The 16536-nt window shown below is 44.4% G+C and overlaps 1 protein-coding gene across 1 annotated transcript in view; it reads right to left on the bottom strand.

Moving 5' to 3' along the window:
* Nucleotides 1–318: 318 nt before the first annotated feature.
* Nucleotides 319–16536, bottom strand: part of CUBN (cubilin) — a 1794835-nt gene continuing 1778617 nt past the window's right edge. Inside the window, exons 66-67 of the mRNA XM_069648353.1 lie at nt 11306–11541; nt 319–611 (exon numbers count right to left, since the gene is read on the bottom strand). Coding sequence (XP_069504454.1) covers nt 504–611; nt 11306–11541 — 344 coding nt within the window. The 3' untranslated portion in view covers nt 319–503. The remainder of the gene's footprint in view (nt 612–11305; nt 11542–16536) is intronic.

Genomic DNA, 16536 nt, shown 5'->3' with positions numbered 1-16536 from the left:
CTCCCTCAGGCTGTGAGGCTATATTATTGGTGTCTGGGTTCGATCCCGTTTGTTTTTTATCAGTTTAAAATAAGCTAATGGATTGGAAATGTGCACAGAATGCGTTCCTTCCCAAAGTGCACAGTGGGCTATATTGGCACTAATGCAGAGTGGAGAGATTACTCTCCACCTCATTGTGGGAATCTGAGGTTCAGATATGAGCTTGCTGCAAGCTCCGAGAATGGGGACCCTGTGCCCGAACCCCATTCACAAGCCCGTACACGGGTCACGCCCACTTCAACCAGATCACACATGTAAGCAAACACGGAATACATCATGTTATGAGGACGTAGTGCTTTAATCAAAACAATTGTATCACATTTAAACGTGTGTGCAAATATGCAAAATTCCTTAATTTATAAAAACATTGTTTTACGTAACCATGTTGACACGTGAGCAAAGTGCATTTCTCGTCATTAGTACAAAATAGCAGATTCATAGAAAACGTGCAATTATATCATTGTTCAGCTTGTCCACGTCAGCCTGAATCCTGACGGCAAAGTTGTATAGTCGGCATGAAATCTGACGAAGACTCGATTCGACGTCGCTGCAAACGGTGCAATGTTTGTGTCCTAAAAGGAAAATACATTGTTAACATTTTAGGATATTGTACAAAACGGCATTTTAAAGAACAGTTGTAAATTATTCTATTTAAGGAACAATTTTCTTAATTACTGCTGTGTTACACGATTCACTGCATCTGAGAATAAATGGGCCATGAGTCGCTGGTAAATGCTCCACAATACCAATTTCAGATGAAAAGCAGCGACATGGGTCTGTACAGGGTTGAGCCTATCTATGGGTAGGGAGGGCCATCAGAACAGAAATGGGCCTTGGGGCAGAGATTGGTGTTGGAGCAGGAATGGGAGATGTCTGCCAGAAGCAGATTGGCAGCGTTTGGGACCGGAGGAGAGGAACTCTGGGGAAGAGAAACCAAACAGTGCACAGCGGGGCTCTCAAAGGAGACATGGCCCTGCAGACCTGAGCCTTGTGCGGGTCCTGGCGGGGAAGGACACGACGAGAGCCGATGTGAGGACCTGCCCAGAAGAGGGAGCTGGCCCAGGGATGTCATTTCACCAAAATGCCAGAGGTAGCGAAAGTGACATCACACCTCTGATGACATCACAGGAAGTGACGACATTTGACCCCACCCCGACCTTTCACCCCTTGACAAAACAAGAACTGTCATCGCATAGGACTGTTCTTAAGTATACTACGAAAAATATGGTTACGATATCACTGTAATGTTATATACATTTCATACAAGAATGGATCACCATATGTCTCGTTAATATCAGTGGCCCTCATTACGACCCTGGCGGAAATCGCGGTGCTAAATGCACCGCGGAGCACGGCGGAAAGCTGCCGATAGCGCCATGGAGGTTGGCGGATTTTCCGCCCCATGCCGACCTTGGCGGGGCGGTAAATCCCCATTCCCCATTTTACCCTTCCCCATTCCCATTTTTGCCCCATAGGGTATAATGGGAGTGGGGAAGGCGTTAATTGCGCCACCGCAAAATACGGTGGCGTAATTAACATCAAGGTCCCGTAGCGCCATGGATTTCTCCGCCCGGAAAAACCAGGCGGAAAACGTTCCATGGCGCTACGGGAACTCGTAGTAGGGCGGACGGGTCCGCCGCGAATAACGCTGGCGTAAACCCACTCCGCCAGGGTCGTAATGAGGGGCAGTGTGTATAGGCCCATATTACCAAATTACTGTGAATGCAAGCAGACGTCCAAGGTCAAATGGTAATGATGTGTTATTGTATAGCACTTACGCTTATGCACATGTACATATAATATCACCCAACCTGTGTTGGTACTCATGTATTGACCTCAGAAGGATGAACGGCTGAGTTGGTCTTGCTAGGATTCAAACCTGCAGATCACACAAATCGCATCAGTGAGCGCTCAACCCACTGAGCTATCTTACCGGCTAAAGTAAAATTAGCAATTAAATGCCTGAATGTTCTCAAAGTCAGAAAGCAAATTACACTATATAGTGGATACAATTAAACTGGTAACTGTGAACAGCAGGCCAGTTCATCTGCAGGTCTGGTGCAAATTTGAATATATGTCAAGCCTGCTTGGATCTACTTTTCATGCGTCATACGTTGGCAAAATACATACCATTGGGAGGGTTCATAACTGTGTATGAAATAATTTAGAGTAGCGCAGGGAAAATGGAGCACTCACACGCATCTCGTTCTCTGGGCACTCATTACCTTATACATACAACAAAGCATTTATTGTGGTCCAATTAAATCAAGGCCCAATTTATGGGCTAAGGTCAAACATTTCTACACTGTACACACGCTTTTAGGCACAAGGATTTTGTCAAGTGACCGAGGACACCGGGATGGAATGTCTTGTGATGATCGTAACAGAGACAACAGCAGGAAAAACCAGGCTATAACTGCAACCTGCGAAAAAGCAAAATAAATATTCTGAAATGGATGCTTATTCTACTCTAAATGCTTTTTGGAAGTTTTTTGTCTGCATTGTGAATTTGAGGTGTTTAAGAACAGACTAAATCAGTGACTCAACCCCTGAAGTGTATAGAATTCCTTCTAGAACGACAAATTATTTGCTATTCCTATTCTTTCTTATTTAGGGTTACTGTTACATTTGTGGAACCCCCTGTTTTTAAGAGACCTGGACAAGAAAGCCAGCCACCCCAGTAGCAATGAGCCACATGGTGTTGGCTACAGCCAAGGCTTCCATTTGTAAAAAAATAAAAGAATCAGGTTTTTTTAGGGGTAGCAAAGGAGACCACAGAGGTAGCAAGGGAGACCACAGGGGTCGCAGTTGCAACCCCATGCAACCCCCAAATGACATCCCTGAGCTGGCACCTCGCAAGCACCTCAGAGCAACCGCACAGTGAACTGGTTAGTCAGCCTATCAGCATACGGGCCAGCAGACGGGGCCCGTGACGTGCACACATTAAAGAGTGTTTGAAAAGAATTTTCGAATAGCGACCAAATAGAAGTGAAAAGAGAAGGCAAACATTCTCCTGACATGCATGAGATGTCAGTTGGGGAAAACCTGGAACAAGCATTGCTATAAGCCATGAGTGCTTGTGAGAGAAACAAAGAGGCAATAGTTGGTACAATTCTCTTGATATAAGATGTGAGTTGGGGGAAACTTGGAACAAGCAATGCCAAGAATCAAAAGAGATTGAGAGAATGGTTGACAGACAGAGCTTCAACAAACCCTCATATATGTGATGTCACTATGGGGTTAAATTGGCACAACTAACAACTGAAGTCAACAAAGTTGTACTGTTGAAGTACAATTGTTTGAAACCTAAGGAGAATGTGAATGTTGTAGAGACAGACCTGATAAGAGTATCAAGTGGTGAACCTTTTTGGAAAGAGATACCTGGCAGGAGAGTACACCCGGGGAACTGTGTGAGCCAAAAGGGGAGATATTCGTGGCAGGGGAGTAAACCAAGATGTCAAGAGATTTCTATTGAGAGGTTTCCTGGCAGGAGAGTGTACCAGAAAACTCACTTTGAACTGGTGTGTAAAAGAGAGATTTGTTCATATTCATCTGTTGCAATTGAACATTTTGTGAACCAGAAACTTTGAAAAGACTTGCCTTTTGCCATACTCGAATCACTATTGGAGAAAAAACATTTGTTTAGTCATCCTGAAAAGTAGGGAAAACTTTCCTTTGCCATATTCCAACCAGTGTCGTGGAACAGACATTTGGTTTTGCCATTCTGAAAGACCAGGAGGGACTTCCTCTTTGCCATATACCTCCCAGTGTTGTGGAAGGAACATTTGTTTTGCTATCCAGACAGGCAAAGAGACATTTATGTTGCCTTTAATGGACCCGTCTTGACACAGAACATTGTGAACTGTTTTCCTGAATTAATTCGGGGCAAGGGAACCAAGCCCTGGACACAAGGATTGGTTGAAGTTATGTGCTTGAGTTTTTGCAAAATGTTGTTGAGTTGAACTTTGAAAGCTTTACCTTGCATTTTTGTTTGTATTTGTTAGTGTGAGGGTCATATTTAATTTGGACACAAGGTCAGCCTGTTTTAGTCTTCGTTTCATTAGAAGAGACACTGACGTTAGGATAGGGAAAGTTAGGCTTTTGTTAATAAAATGGCTAATGTTAAGATTATTACCACTTTGTGTCCACCTCTCATTTCTGACCCCTCACAGACCCCGAAAAAGTATCTTCTGAACATTATACACAGCAGCAGCTCCACAGGCATGGATCATTTGGAAACCATTCATCAATTAATATTTCTGCTACAAATACTCATTCCTGGCTCCACACTTTGGTTTAGATGCTCACTCAAACAACAAGGCTCCTTTCTCGCAATCACGATAGTGGCTCTCCATGTTTAATTGATGATTCTGAACAGCAAGCTACATTGGGTCCTGCTTCCTTAGCAGCACTAAACCTTGTTCTTCATTTTAGTTTGGTTAAATGAGAACATAAAAGAAAATCAGAATGAACAAAAGGTTTTGCTGCACACTTTAACCTCTAAAGTTTCATTCATAGAAGGATTCATTATAGCACACAACAACGTTCAACTTAACAATCTACCTCAATTTTGTTACCACCAAACAGAATCTGTGCCTTTAGCCATTAATGAGGAACTACAGTGCAATCATGCCTCACCTGTATTACTAACAGATTTGTTGGTTCTGGTTACTCAGAAGAAGACTACATTAGACATTATGGAGGGGTCTGAATCATTAGACTCTCCACAACTCACAAATTATGGCATTTTCCACCAAAGGAAAAAAAGGCGTGGCCCTCCTAAAACCAAACCTCAAGCTAAATATCTAAGAAACAGAAATGTGCTGTTATCACAAATAGCTGTGATTCTTGGAAATTCCTATGTAACTTAAATGCCAATTTCAAGGACCTTGAGGAGTTCGAGCAAGTGTCACCTGCTGAAGCAACACAAAAGCCCTACAACAACGAAAATAGGAAAGTGCGAGGAAAGAGAGCTCTCTCCACTAAATTAAAGGAGGCTGATTTAGTATTTAGAGCTCCTGTGAATGCTGATCCAATTGTTATCTCTGGTAGCATCAAAACAAAGACCACTGATTACGTGAAAGCTTTCATAGATTCATCAACATACACTAGCAAGGGATCTCTAAGTTAGAAACTCTTGCAATGAATGAGGGAGTGGATAAAAGACATCATCTTTCTATCTGGGCGCCAAAATCTATATTTTGTACTCTGGAACAGAAAAGACTACTCATGGATAAGTTTTCTAACAGCATATCTTCGAATTCTAATTCTGTACCTTTTGTACCTTTGGTTTTGGTGACCTCTTCTCCATTTGCAACCTTTTTAACATCAGCTTCTACTTGAAAGAGTCATAGCATCAGACAATGAAGTGATTCTCAATCAAGCCAACGTTCTATCTTTGTTCCATACAGTTCCAAGCTTAAGATCCTTATCATCCAGAGACATTGAACAAGTGGAATGCCTTGACAATACGGTCTATGCACGCTGCAGAGATCCTTTCCATCGATCTCCCAGCTGGTGCCAAATTGTTTCCTACATTATCTGGGGAGGCCAATGCCTCTGCAAAGATGACTGCCGCCGTGCAGACCTTAAAGAAACAACCGTAGGCCTCCTACCTTTGCCGCACCTCCCTGAAACCAGCGACCCGATTGGCCACTTCCATCTGTAAATGCCCTGCCTTCCTCGAGATCAGAGGCAAAGCCGGCCCTGCTCTACGGCCTGGCTATAAGGTCCATCGAGCCTGTCTCTGCCTCATTTGTCCCACTGCATGCTGCAGAGATCCTTTCCATCAATCTCCCAGCTGGTGCTACATTGTTACCTACATTATCTGGGGAGGCCAATCACTTTGCAAAGATGGCCACCGCCATGGAGACCTCGGCAAGAAGCAACCAAAGGCCTCCTGTCTTTGCCGCACCTCCCTGCAACCAGCGAGCCTATTGGCCCCTTCATCTGCAAATGCCCAGGCTTCTCCGAGCCGGGAGGCGAAGTCACCCCTGTTCCAAGGCCCGGCTATAAGGCCCATCGAGCCTGTCTCTGCCTCATTTGTCCCCCTGCACCTTGCAGAAATCCTTTCCATCGATCTCCCAGCTGGTGCCACATTCTTTTCTACATTATCTGGGGACGCCAATTCCTCTGCAAAGATGGCCGCCACCGTGGAGAGCTCACCAAGAAGAAACCAAAGGCTTCCTGCCTTTGCTGAACCTCCCTGCAACCAGCGACCCGATTGGCCCCTTCCACTGGAGACAATACATTAGTAGACATACATAGATTAAGGAAAATTAACATTGGACATTTTTAAGAGAAAGAATGGTCCAAAGCAGGGCATCACACAAGAGCATTCCTTCTCGCTTCCAAAGTCATAAACAAAGTGGAAAGGAGTGAAGTTAAATACCACGCTAATCCCTTCCTTTTGTCTTCCAGAGTCCTAAAACGAGACTTCTTCCCGTTATTTGGATTGGCAGAAACAGCTAAATTGATCCCTACAACTGTTTTAAGTGTGAGATGCTTAGAACCAGGCACCTGAGACAAAGAGGTAGTAATCCCCCGTGGAGGTTGAGCAAGACACACAGAAAACTCAACAGACTATGTGGAGATGTTAAGCAATAAATGAGATATCTCAGACTGTTCCGGATTCGAAGGAGCAGATTTTTTACTCACAGGGTACCCATCTCAACCCTGAGGAATCGACAAACGGGGCTGGGCAGAATTGGAGGAATGTTTGCCCTTTTTTTTTTTTAAATGGTAACGTTTTCACCGATTTAGAGGGGCATGCTTCCTTTTCAGACGGCAATTTCACATTTCCAAGGAATGTACTTGATCCACAATTAATGGTCGTACTAATGCTTTTTTTTCTCCTTCTCCATTGTCACGTTCTTAAATTGACATTTCTTTTTCCTCTGATAAAAAATGTAGTAATTCAGTCTATTGTTAGTTCCTTGCTCAGGACACGTTGGTTGGTCAATAGGAGATCTAAGATGTTCAGGCCATTATTGATCACTTATAGTAATGCTGGAATCCTCATGGATCGAATGAACATTAAAGTTTCTTGAGGATCAAGCTCTTTCGCCATCTGCTTGCTCTCTATGGGAAGGCAGCTGACTAACATGCTCGTTGGCATTGTCATTAGCACTTGTGGTAGAAAAATTAATTGAATTAACAAAACAATGTCTCTCAAGGTTACCACCAATTTACGATTATTGGGAGACTTCTCTGGGTTTGCACTTAGCCTTGCCACCATAACATAAACTTCTAAGAAGGCTAATTTATAGTTAGTTAATGCCATCATCACTCTTTTCAGATTGGCAGTGATGTTCTTGTAAAGTTTAATGACAACATTTAGAACATAACTCAACACTAATATAGTAGTTGCTCCAAGAGGGGGCATTTGTGTCGGCACCGGGTGTTAGGGAGAATTCTCTGTTTAGGCTGAATTTCCCTACCTAGTGAGTCCCCCAGCAGCTTTGCTGGATTTCTGGGGTTTCTTTTTTTCTCCTGCCAAGAGTGAGACTCTTTTACCCTCACTCTTGGACATGTTGAAGTGTGTTTTCTTGGTTAAACCTTGTGTTGAATGGGCTATGGGGTCTTTTACTCCATAGGGCCTCATGTATTTTTGTGATGTGGGTTACACAGCACCCTCTGTGCCGTGACCCAGGGGTGTCCTAGGGACTCCCCAACATAGACTCCATACCCTGGGACTGACTACTGTCTCCCAGGGCATGTAAAGTCACCAAAGACTTTGCTAGTCTTGAATCCTGAACAGAACCAGTACAAACCATCATATTGTGGACGTACTGGCTGGGGCAATTCGATTGCCCCAGGGTCTGTTAGTCGAGGGGGCACGTCTCCGTCCCCCCTGATCGAGTTTTGGCTGGTGGCAGTGGAAACTACTTTTTATATTCGACCGCGAATATTTCCCTATGGGATTTCCCATTGTTTTAGGCTAACACATTTAATTATTTATTTACGGTAGCCTTAAACATACCGCCGGTTTATATATTTATTATTATAACTCCGGTTGGGACTTTTTGCCAAAACTTGATTCTAAAATGGCATTGGCGTTCGCCTCTGTAACTCTGACCCAAAGTGGAGCCCTTTGTTCCACTTTTGGCGGGCTTCTCCACAGAAGCCCTCCAAAGTGGTGCCACTCTGTCTGGGGTACTTAGGAGGGGTGGAGGGGGATTTAGGCACCCTGGACTGAGTTACCTTGGTAACTCAAGTCGCACTCCGTCCTGATTGGCCCAAGTGGTGAGCTGGCCGGCTCACCACTTAGCATGTTTGAGTGACAGCTAGGCTGGGTGAATGGGGGTTTGCTGCATAAAAGCAGGGCTTTGGGGACTGGAACTTTAGAAGTCGCCACAGGACCAAGAATCCGACGAGGGAAGAGCTGAGCCGACCTGCTTCGACGACACCACCCGGTGGAGCCCTGCTGAACCGTCTCACCACTTTTCCCGACGACCGAGGAGAACTCTTAACGGAGTGGCTCCTTCCTTTGACTGGTGGGGCAACCAGTTTTCACCTTCTTTCCGCTTCTGGAGGTATCTCGTGGCCGCCTTGCCAGTGCCAAGCACCCCGGCAACTGGAACCCCACCACTTTTACCCCAACCACGAAAGTCGGTACAACCCTGTAACCGGAGGACTCCGCGGCTGGTTTCTTCCCGGGCAGTGCAACGACCCTCTTCTTCTGCTCTTCAGCGAGAACTTCTTCTCCCCTGACCGACGTCGAGCCTTGCTGCCACTGCCTGGAACAACTGCCACCGCTGGAGGATCCTTTCCGCTTAAGGTACCGTGTTCCGCCTGGCTTCCCTTGCCACCGACTGTACGGGGTAGATTTAGCCCCCGGCTTTCGAACCTGGGAGTGCCTGGAACACCCTGGCTAAACTTTCTAAGCCACCCTAAACTCTTTCTAACTCTTTGCAAGACTTTGAATCCCTAATAACAGTGTGATCTTGGGCACATTTTCGCTCCGGCTACTCTAAGAGTGGGCCCTGCCTAGTGACTTTTTGCTCACCTGTGACTTTGTGCTTCTTTGAGCCTATTGCAAGTGTTCTGGACCTTAGAGTGGTGTGTTTAACCCATTTCTGTTTCTTTTTATCCCTTTCTTGAACCTACTAGAGTGTCATCTAACGTTAAGCGCTCACCTCTGTTTTAATTATGTGGTGTTAACCTAGAGTTGTCTAGATAGGAGTAAGGGTTGAAACTGCTTTCATTTTAACTGTGTTTGAAGTGTTTTTACTATATTTTGCTAGAGTGATTTCAACTTATGTGTGTTTAATAAATAAATAACTATATACTTTTGAAACCAAGCTCTGGTCAGTGTTTGCTTGTGCTATTGTATTTGAGTACCTATTGTGTATACTTTACATACTGCCTAACTCTTCTTGAGGGAAGTCTGACTGCTCAGCCACAGCTACCAGGTAAATCTGGGTGGTGCAGACTGCTACCAAGTGGGTTTACTGCTATACCTGTAGTCTTAAATCTTTTGCAGTGGTCCCCAAGGGAACTGCACAGGTTTCTGCCTAACACCGGGATGGAGAAGAGGGGAGGGGGCGAGGATTGTGATAAGTGCTGGGAGTGTTGTAAATTCCTTTGTGGAGCAGATAATAAATCAGGAGAAAAAGCCTCCCATTCCTCCAGCAGCAGAATGAACTCATGTGTTCCATGCGTGGTCTGTAAGGCCAAATTGTTTGAAATAGATCAAAATCCATCATCAGAGCGTCAGGGATGTCTGGAAGTTCCTCCTCTTTCCTCTGTGTTGATAAATGCTCCTGATCACAAAGGTTTGTAATCACTGATTTATTCCAGGGTTTAACTCCAAAGAAAGGTCATTTTTGGGTGAGCGGGCCACAGGTTTGCCCAGTGTCAAAAACTACTCAACCTGCACCCCTCCAGTTAATTTAGGGGTAGAGGCCTGTACTGCACAAACAGCACCTGTTGTTGAAGAGGGAGAATCAGCCTGGGTATGTCTCCGGTAGTGTTCCACTGGGTGTCTTCACAGGGAGACTTTGGGCACCCATTGGGTCTCATTAGAAGGTTGCCAGTTCGTATACAACGGTGCCGGTCCGGATACAACGGTACCGGTAAGCTTAACGGTACCGTTGTATCTGGACTGGCAAACTCCAGTTGTGCTTGCGGGTGCCTTTCATTCCGCCAGGTCTGACTTGGCGGAATGAAAGGCACCCACGAGCACAGCAAGCCTGTAACACTGGCACGGTAATGAACCAAGCCGGTTCAACAGGCACCCCCATTCCCATTGAGCCCTATGGGGCTCAAATGGGAATAGCATATACCGGCTCCGGCACCCGCCAAAGGGTAATTACCGGGTCCGGCGGGGCCGGAATACCCTGGTAATTGCCTTTCGCGGGTACCAGACTATTTTGCCAGTTTGGAGATAGCCTTGCCAGTTTTACCGGCAAGGCTACCTCCAACCTCGTAATGAGGCCCATTGTGTTACTCCGTAATTCATATTTGGTAGACATTATTTTGTGAAAGGAAACAAACTTACCCAGAATTTCTTAAATGAGCCTAGACAATCTCCCAGCCTGAAAGAAACTCCTGTGCTGTTCCTCAACATTTCCTCACTAGTGACTGCCGCTGACTGCACTAAGTGCTGTGCGCTCTCATGCTACGTGCTTCACGCTGAGGCCGCTGCTTCTAAAGATGGTGTTCCACACAATGCACTCCTCTAGAAACAGGTTCTCCTCAGGAAAAAGCAAGCATCTCAAACATGCTACTGCTGTCGCTGACTGCAGTCTCGTCGATATCGTGGACGGCTGAAACCACTCCTCCTATTGACAAGCATGTGTGCTCTTCTGTACAAATGCTTTGTGCACCCAGGAAGCGGAGTTGCTGCGCTGAGTCTCGTTCAGTCGTTGCTGTCTCTTCTGTGTTTATGGCTTGGCTAACTGCTATTACAGATGCTCATCAGTCCACCTCACGCGACTGTGGCTGATTTTTCCACAACATGATCTGTGGAACTAGCTGTCTGTTGTTAGGAGAACATTGCTAAGAGCAGATCCCAAAATCACACGTGTTGAAAAATGATTTTTTAAACAATGTAAAGATGAACGAATTATTTTTATTTAAAACATCTACTTACTATTTTTTGATGTCATGTTAAACCATGTAACATGTAATATGGTTTAATAAATCACACAGCCTCAAGCCTTTTGGCTTAGTATAATGTTGGTAGAACCTTTGGATTGGCAATGTATGAACATGCACAGATTCAAAGCAGCTATTGAAAATTCCGTTGAAAATAAATACATACCAGTCCACAAAATGGTCCTGATGCGAGGTGGCTGTCGTCTGGCCCATTGTAAAGCTCCAAGTAGTTTTGGCTGCAGTCCCCGGGGTCATCAATGTTTATTGATACAAACTGAACTGTAATAATTCGCCCCATAGGAGCAACAATGGTCCACTCACAGTGAGTGTTGTTACCATACGGTGCAGGGTAGTTGGGACTTGTAAATGACCCATGATCTCCATACAGTACTCCTCCACAGCCTAAACAAACAAAGGACAGTGGTTAATTTAGTTTCTTGGTTTCAAGATTATGCACACAATTTAAAATAAAGTTTTCTTTAAAGGAAATGGAAATATTCTTTAAAGAGGTTGCTCCTTACTATTTATGTATTTCTATACAGGAGGAACAATGCTCTATTGATCAACAAAGAACGTACAATAGATGAGAAATAGATAAGAAATCAGATTTGATGGGAAGCAGTGAGCTTCTTACAATGGTGTGAGTTTTTCGGAAATTCTGACCTGGTTGTGGAGGGGAGTAAATGGAACAGTCATCGGGAACCATACATAAGTTGACATACATAGATTTTAAGTGCAGGTGGGTGGTACGGCCAGCTGTGCTCAGGGTGTGACCATGATGGGTGAAGTGCTACAGTGGAGGCAGAGGAAGTGAGGGACAGAGGCAGGTTAGATACGAGGGAAAGATTTTAGCTAGCAGGCAGATTAGAGGTAGGTTAAGAGTGCAACTCGGAAGCGAGGAGGTAGGTATTTAGATTGGTTTAATGTTTTTGTATTTCTGATTGATATATTAATTAAACATCTCTTTACAAATAAACCAATAAGATCACCAGATATGCAAGTCTAAGGAGGTCTGGCACATAGGTGATTTGTTTATTGAAATGTAAAACACGATGCAGCCTTTTAAGTGCAGCTTTGATAGGGAACCTGCTCCTACTTTCCACCTCTGATGTCACCGTCTGTTGAAAAGCTTAAGGCAGTTTGAGGAAAGACTTATTTAGGAAAGGATTACACAACATTTCAAATACAATTGTCTGAAAAAGGTTTTGTAAGTAAAAAATGCCTGAAGTTGACTTATCAATTCGTCCAAATATGATGACAAACCAAGAGTAAAACACCAAACATCTCTAAAAGTGTATTATTAAAGATAGGATGCAAAACGTTCTTTTCAGTAACATGTCTGGACATAGAGAATATTATCCTTATTTCCAGCAGATCCCTCCAGAAACACCATCTACCTCTGCAATGCTCAGTTTCATCACTTGGATATTTAAGGGTTTTAAAGTCAGCTTTGAAATTGTACCAATGTGAGAAAGAGGATCCCCTTAAGTATTGGATACAAATACCCTGGGAAAGGGGGAAAATATCCCATAGAGCAGGAAGTGCAGAGTGGAGAGTATCAGAAAGAGAATCCTATGAGTATGAAGTGAAGGGCAGTAGAGCCCATGAAGGAGAAAAACAACCAAATAAGCCCCCTCTGGAGAGGGAGAACATTAGTCACCAAGAAATCCTATCCCAACTAAGTAACTATATGCCAGAGGAATCCAAAAGGCACAGCAGTCTGGATCAAAGGATAAGATATAGGCCAAACGTGGATCAATTGAACTTTGTCTAGAGAAAAGAGAACACACCCAAAAACCTACTGAAGGAGTTACAAGAACTGATACAGAAAGTGACAAGAGACTATTTACAAATAGCCTACTGTGAGAACTTTGAAGTGAAGAAACTATTTGAGAAGAGATAGGCAGGAGAAGGGAGTCATTCGCCCGACTAATCATTTAGTTGGTTAGAATAGTGGTAGGGTCGGTTAGAACTAGTGTTTGGACAGCAGACTATTTTTGTTTGGAGACTTTCTGATGACTGATGAGCATCTGAGTTATTTATATAGGCAGGGAATACCCTCATATCAACAGGCAAAGACAGGCATTATTCTTTTCATTTAATAAACCATCAGTGGAAATGTCAACACTGTGTTGGCGACCTTCTTCTGACCTGCCACAATCCACAGAAGAAGGCCTGTACATTTTCACCAACTCCTTATTCACATCCGGAGTGGTGTCTGGTTTTTGCCATGTTTCCAAAATGGTATTTTAATGCTGTTTGGAAGTTCAGCACAGGCTTCTTAGGAGGGCCTCTATCTAGGATGTCTGTGAGATCATCCTGGGTAATTTCCTTTGCAGGATGCCCCCAAGCCAAATATTTAATCACCCTGTTCATGACGATCTCATAGTCCGCATTTGGATGAGAATGGATATCTGGCATGTTAAATTCAATCTCAGGTGAGGTATCCAGACCAGTGGCTTCATTTAAACATAAAGCTAAGTTTTGTAATTGATCCAAGTTCAATTCTTCCGGACTTAGGCTATGATTTCATCTTCCTCCTCCTCCTCTTTCTCAAAGATGGACCCAAAGTATTTGAAATAATCTGTCTTTGATTGGGGTTTGAATGTCAGTATCAGACTCAGAAGTCGACATTGACACTGAAGAACCCTTCAACTTCAACTCCTTCGAGGAGGAAGTCACAAAAGCTTTTGATCTCAATGTTATCTCGGTGGTTGATGCTGTCCACTTGTGCTTTTGGGCGCACAGGTCGAAGTCTTACTCGATTCCCTGCCAGTTTTGGAAGATGCAGTGGGATCAATAGCTTACTTCGGCTCTTTAGAGGGAGCAGCAGTGGCTGCCTTCAAGAACACTTCCATCATTTTCTCACAGAAACTTTCCGATTCGGCTGCCAAGGTCGTTTTTTTGAGAAATGTAATTGATGTTTGTCGGGCAATGAATCTGAAGAGGATGAACTATGGCATTGTTTCTTACAGACTTCTTCCGTGATGATGAAGAAGAGTGATGGGAATCACTCCTGGATCTCGAACCCTTTGAATGATTGGAATGTTTTTTTAGGCCTTTCTGGAGACTTGTCTCCGGTGGAACTTCTACGTTTGGACGTTTTTCTCTTTGAAGGTAAAAGACAGAGACATTGAAAAATACCTACATAGGGTGAGCTTTGACCTTCTCTCCTTCAAGGTCTTAATGGTGATTGATTGGCAGGAGCTGCATTCAACGACTTCATATTCTTTTGCTGAGGCACCAGAGACAAATCCTGTGAGGGTCAGTTATCGACATATTCGAGTCACAGTTCAGACTTCTCTTAAAGCCTGTTTTCGTCATTGATATGTGATAAATCATAAAAAAGAATTACAATGTTAGTCCAAGAGAATCCCTGAAGTCAGTCGGACCATTCCGGGAGCGTGCTGCCCATGTGGAAAAATGGAACTGAGACAACATACCCCGTGCGTGCTGTTTATACTAACATCAACGTCACGTCCAGATATGGGAATGGTAACTGTCGAGGGACACTGACACTGATGCCACACAGATCCCCATGCTGTCATAAATGTTTATGTGACTGCAAAGCAGAATACAAATTTATCAAAGAAGAGGAAGCCATAGGAGGACACACTCCATTAGAAATTGTAAGTGTGTATCATAGATCTCGCCTCTAACAAAGGCTTAGGATATTCCAGTTAGTGAAATAACATTGTGAAAGACATATTGTGACCCCATTAGTGCACATAAAAAAATAAATTATCTTCCAAACCCCTAGTGTCTAACGACAAACAGCATACACATTTCTGGTCTCTAACCTTATGATTTGCCCCTCAGTGTGACACTGTCAGGGCTTGATTCTCACTGTTAATTCACTTACCTGGTGCTGTGGAGTGGTGAGCCGGATGCCTTCCTGGCGGCTCTACCAACGCTGGAAATGCCATCCTTCTTGGATTCTCCAAGCACCGAATGCTGTGGGAGGTGCCTTTGCCGAGGATCTGCACATGCACAGGAAGTCGCGTGCGGCTCTTTGCGCATGTGCAGTTCAGTGGTGTCTCCAGGTTACCAGGACAACCATTCCTGGTGTCCACTTAGCCTCTCTGCCATACAACTGCCTATAAAGGCAGCATTGAGATAGTGCTCTGCTCGTCTCAACGCGGATTAGCCTTTGTCTGTGCCCTCGCTCCTGGAACTTGCCTTTTGTCAGTTCCTTGCTTCCTCATACCCTGCGTCTCTGTTCCCTTTTGACCCTGGGTTCTTTCTCTTTTCCTTTCTTGGCAATTCTTGCCCTTACTCCTTGCTTGGTACTCTATTGCCCATTACCTTAGATGCTGGACACCTTTAGGTCCATTTCATTTCTGCCATACACCTGTTGCCTCGATCAGCCTCTGGCCACTGTGAGAGTGGTATCCTGTGGCAGCGTGTAACATCATGTGTTATCATTCCTGCTTCACTGGTTGTATTCTGCTAATCACCATTTATTACGCAACGTCAAGAATCATTTTTTGGACTTCAGGATATAGTGTGGCGTTCCCTGCCAGTGCACTGCACTGTCCTTACACCATGATAATCAGGGAAGGTCTGTCCTGTGGCGAGGGGAGTCAGTTCAGCATTCCCCTGTGCCCAAGGGTAACTTTGGATATGTTTCCCGCATCACATTGTCTTCTGGAGTCTTAACTACAGCAGACTGACTTCCTCATCTCATCAACTTCAAAGGAAGCAGGTACGCAGTGCCAGCGAAACACCTTGCATGACAGATTGAGGTGCCTTACTCCTGAACTCGAAATGGATGTGGTCCAGGAACTTAGGGATGAATTGCAGGCCTTTTGCTTAGAGATGGCCATGCTTAGGCAAGAAAACTCTACCCTATGTCAGGCTATGACGTAGGCTGTTACTGCCCCTTCTCATGCTGAGAGTACCATGGCGCTGACTAATAGTCCTATTCTTTACAATTTTACTGAGTTTGAAAAGACCTTTACAGATGTGTTTCAATCACCCAACTTGGCTTCAGTGGCTCAGAATCGATTAATTGAAATAAAACAAGGAACCTGTGATATAGTCACTCATATAACCCGATTTAGACAGTTGGCCATGGATTCACAATGGCCAGAAGTGACTCAGAAGACTTTGTTCTGTCGTGCTCTACGTGAAGAATACAACGATGAATTGGTACACATACTGGAACCCGACACCTTGCAGTCTTAACTTAATCAGGTATTACACATTGACCATCGTCTTACGGAACGAAGAGGGGAGAGACGCATATCTGAGCGAGCGTATTTCAGACCTTCCCCAACCACCACTGCGTCAGTTGCACCCCTGGAATCTGGTCCGGAGCCAATGCAGTTAGGCGCCATCCGTGGACATTTATCAGAGGCCGAAAGAAGCACCACAGGCCGTTACGTTAGTTTCTGT

The sequence above is a fragment of the Ambystoma mexicanum genome, chromosome 2q (assembly GCF_040938575.1).
Source record: "Ambystoma mexicanum isolate Mex_15411 chromosome 2q, UKY_AmexF1_1, whole genome shotgun sequence".
NCBI classification, from domain to species: Eukaryota; Metazoa; Chordata; class Amphibia; order Caudata; family Ambystomatidae; genus Ambystoma; species Ambystoma mexicanum.
The sequence above is the reverse complement of the archived record's forward strand: the minus strand, read 5'-3'. Positions and strand labels throughout refer to the sequence as shown.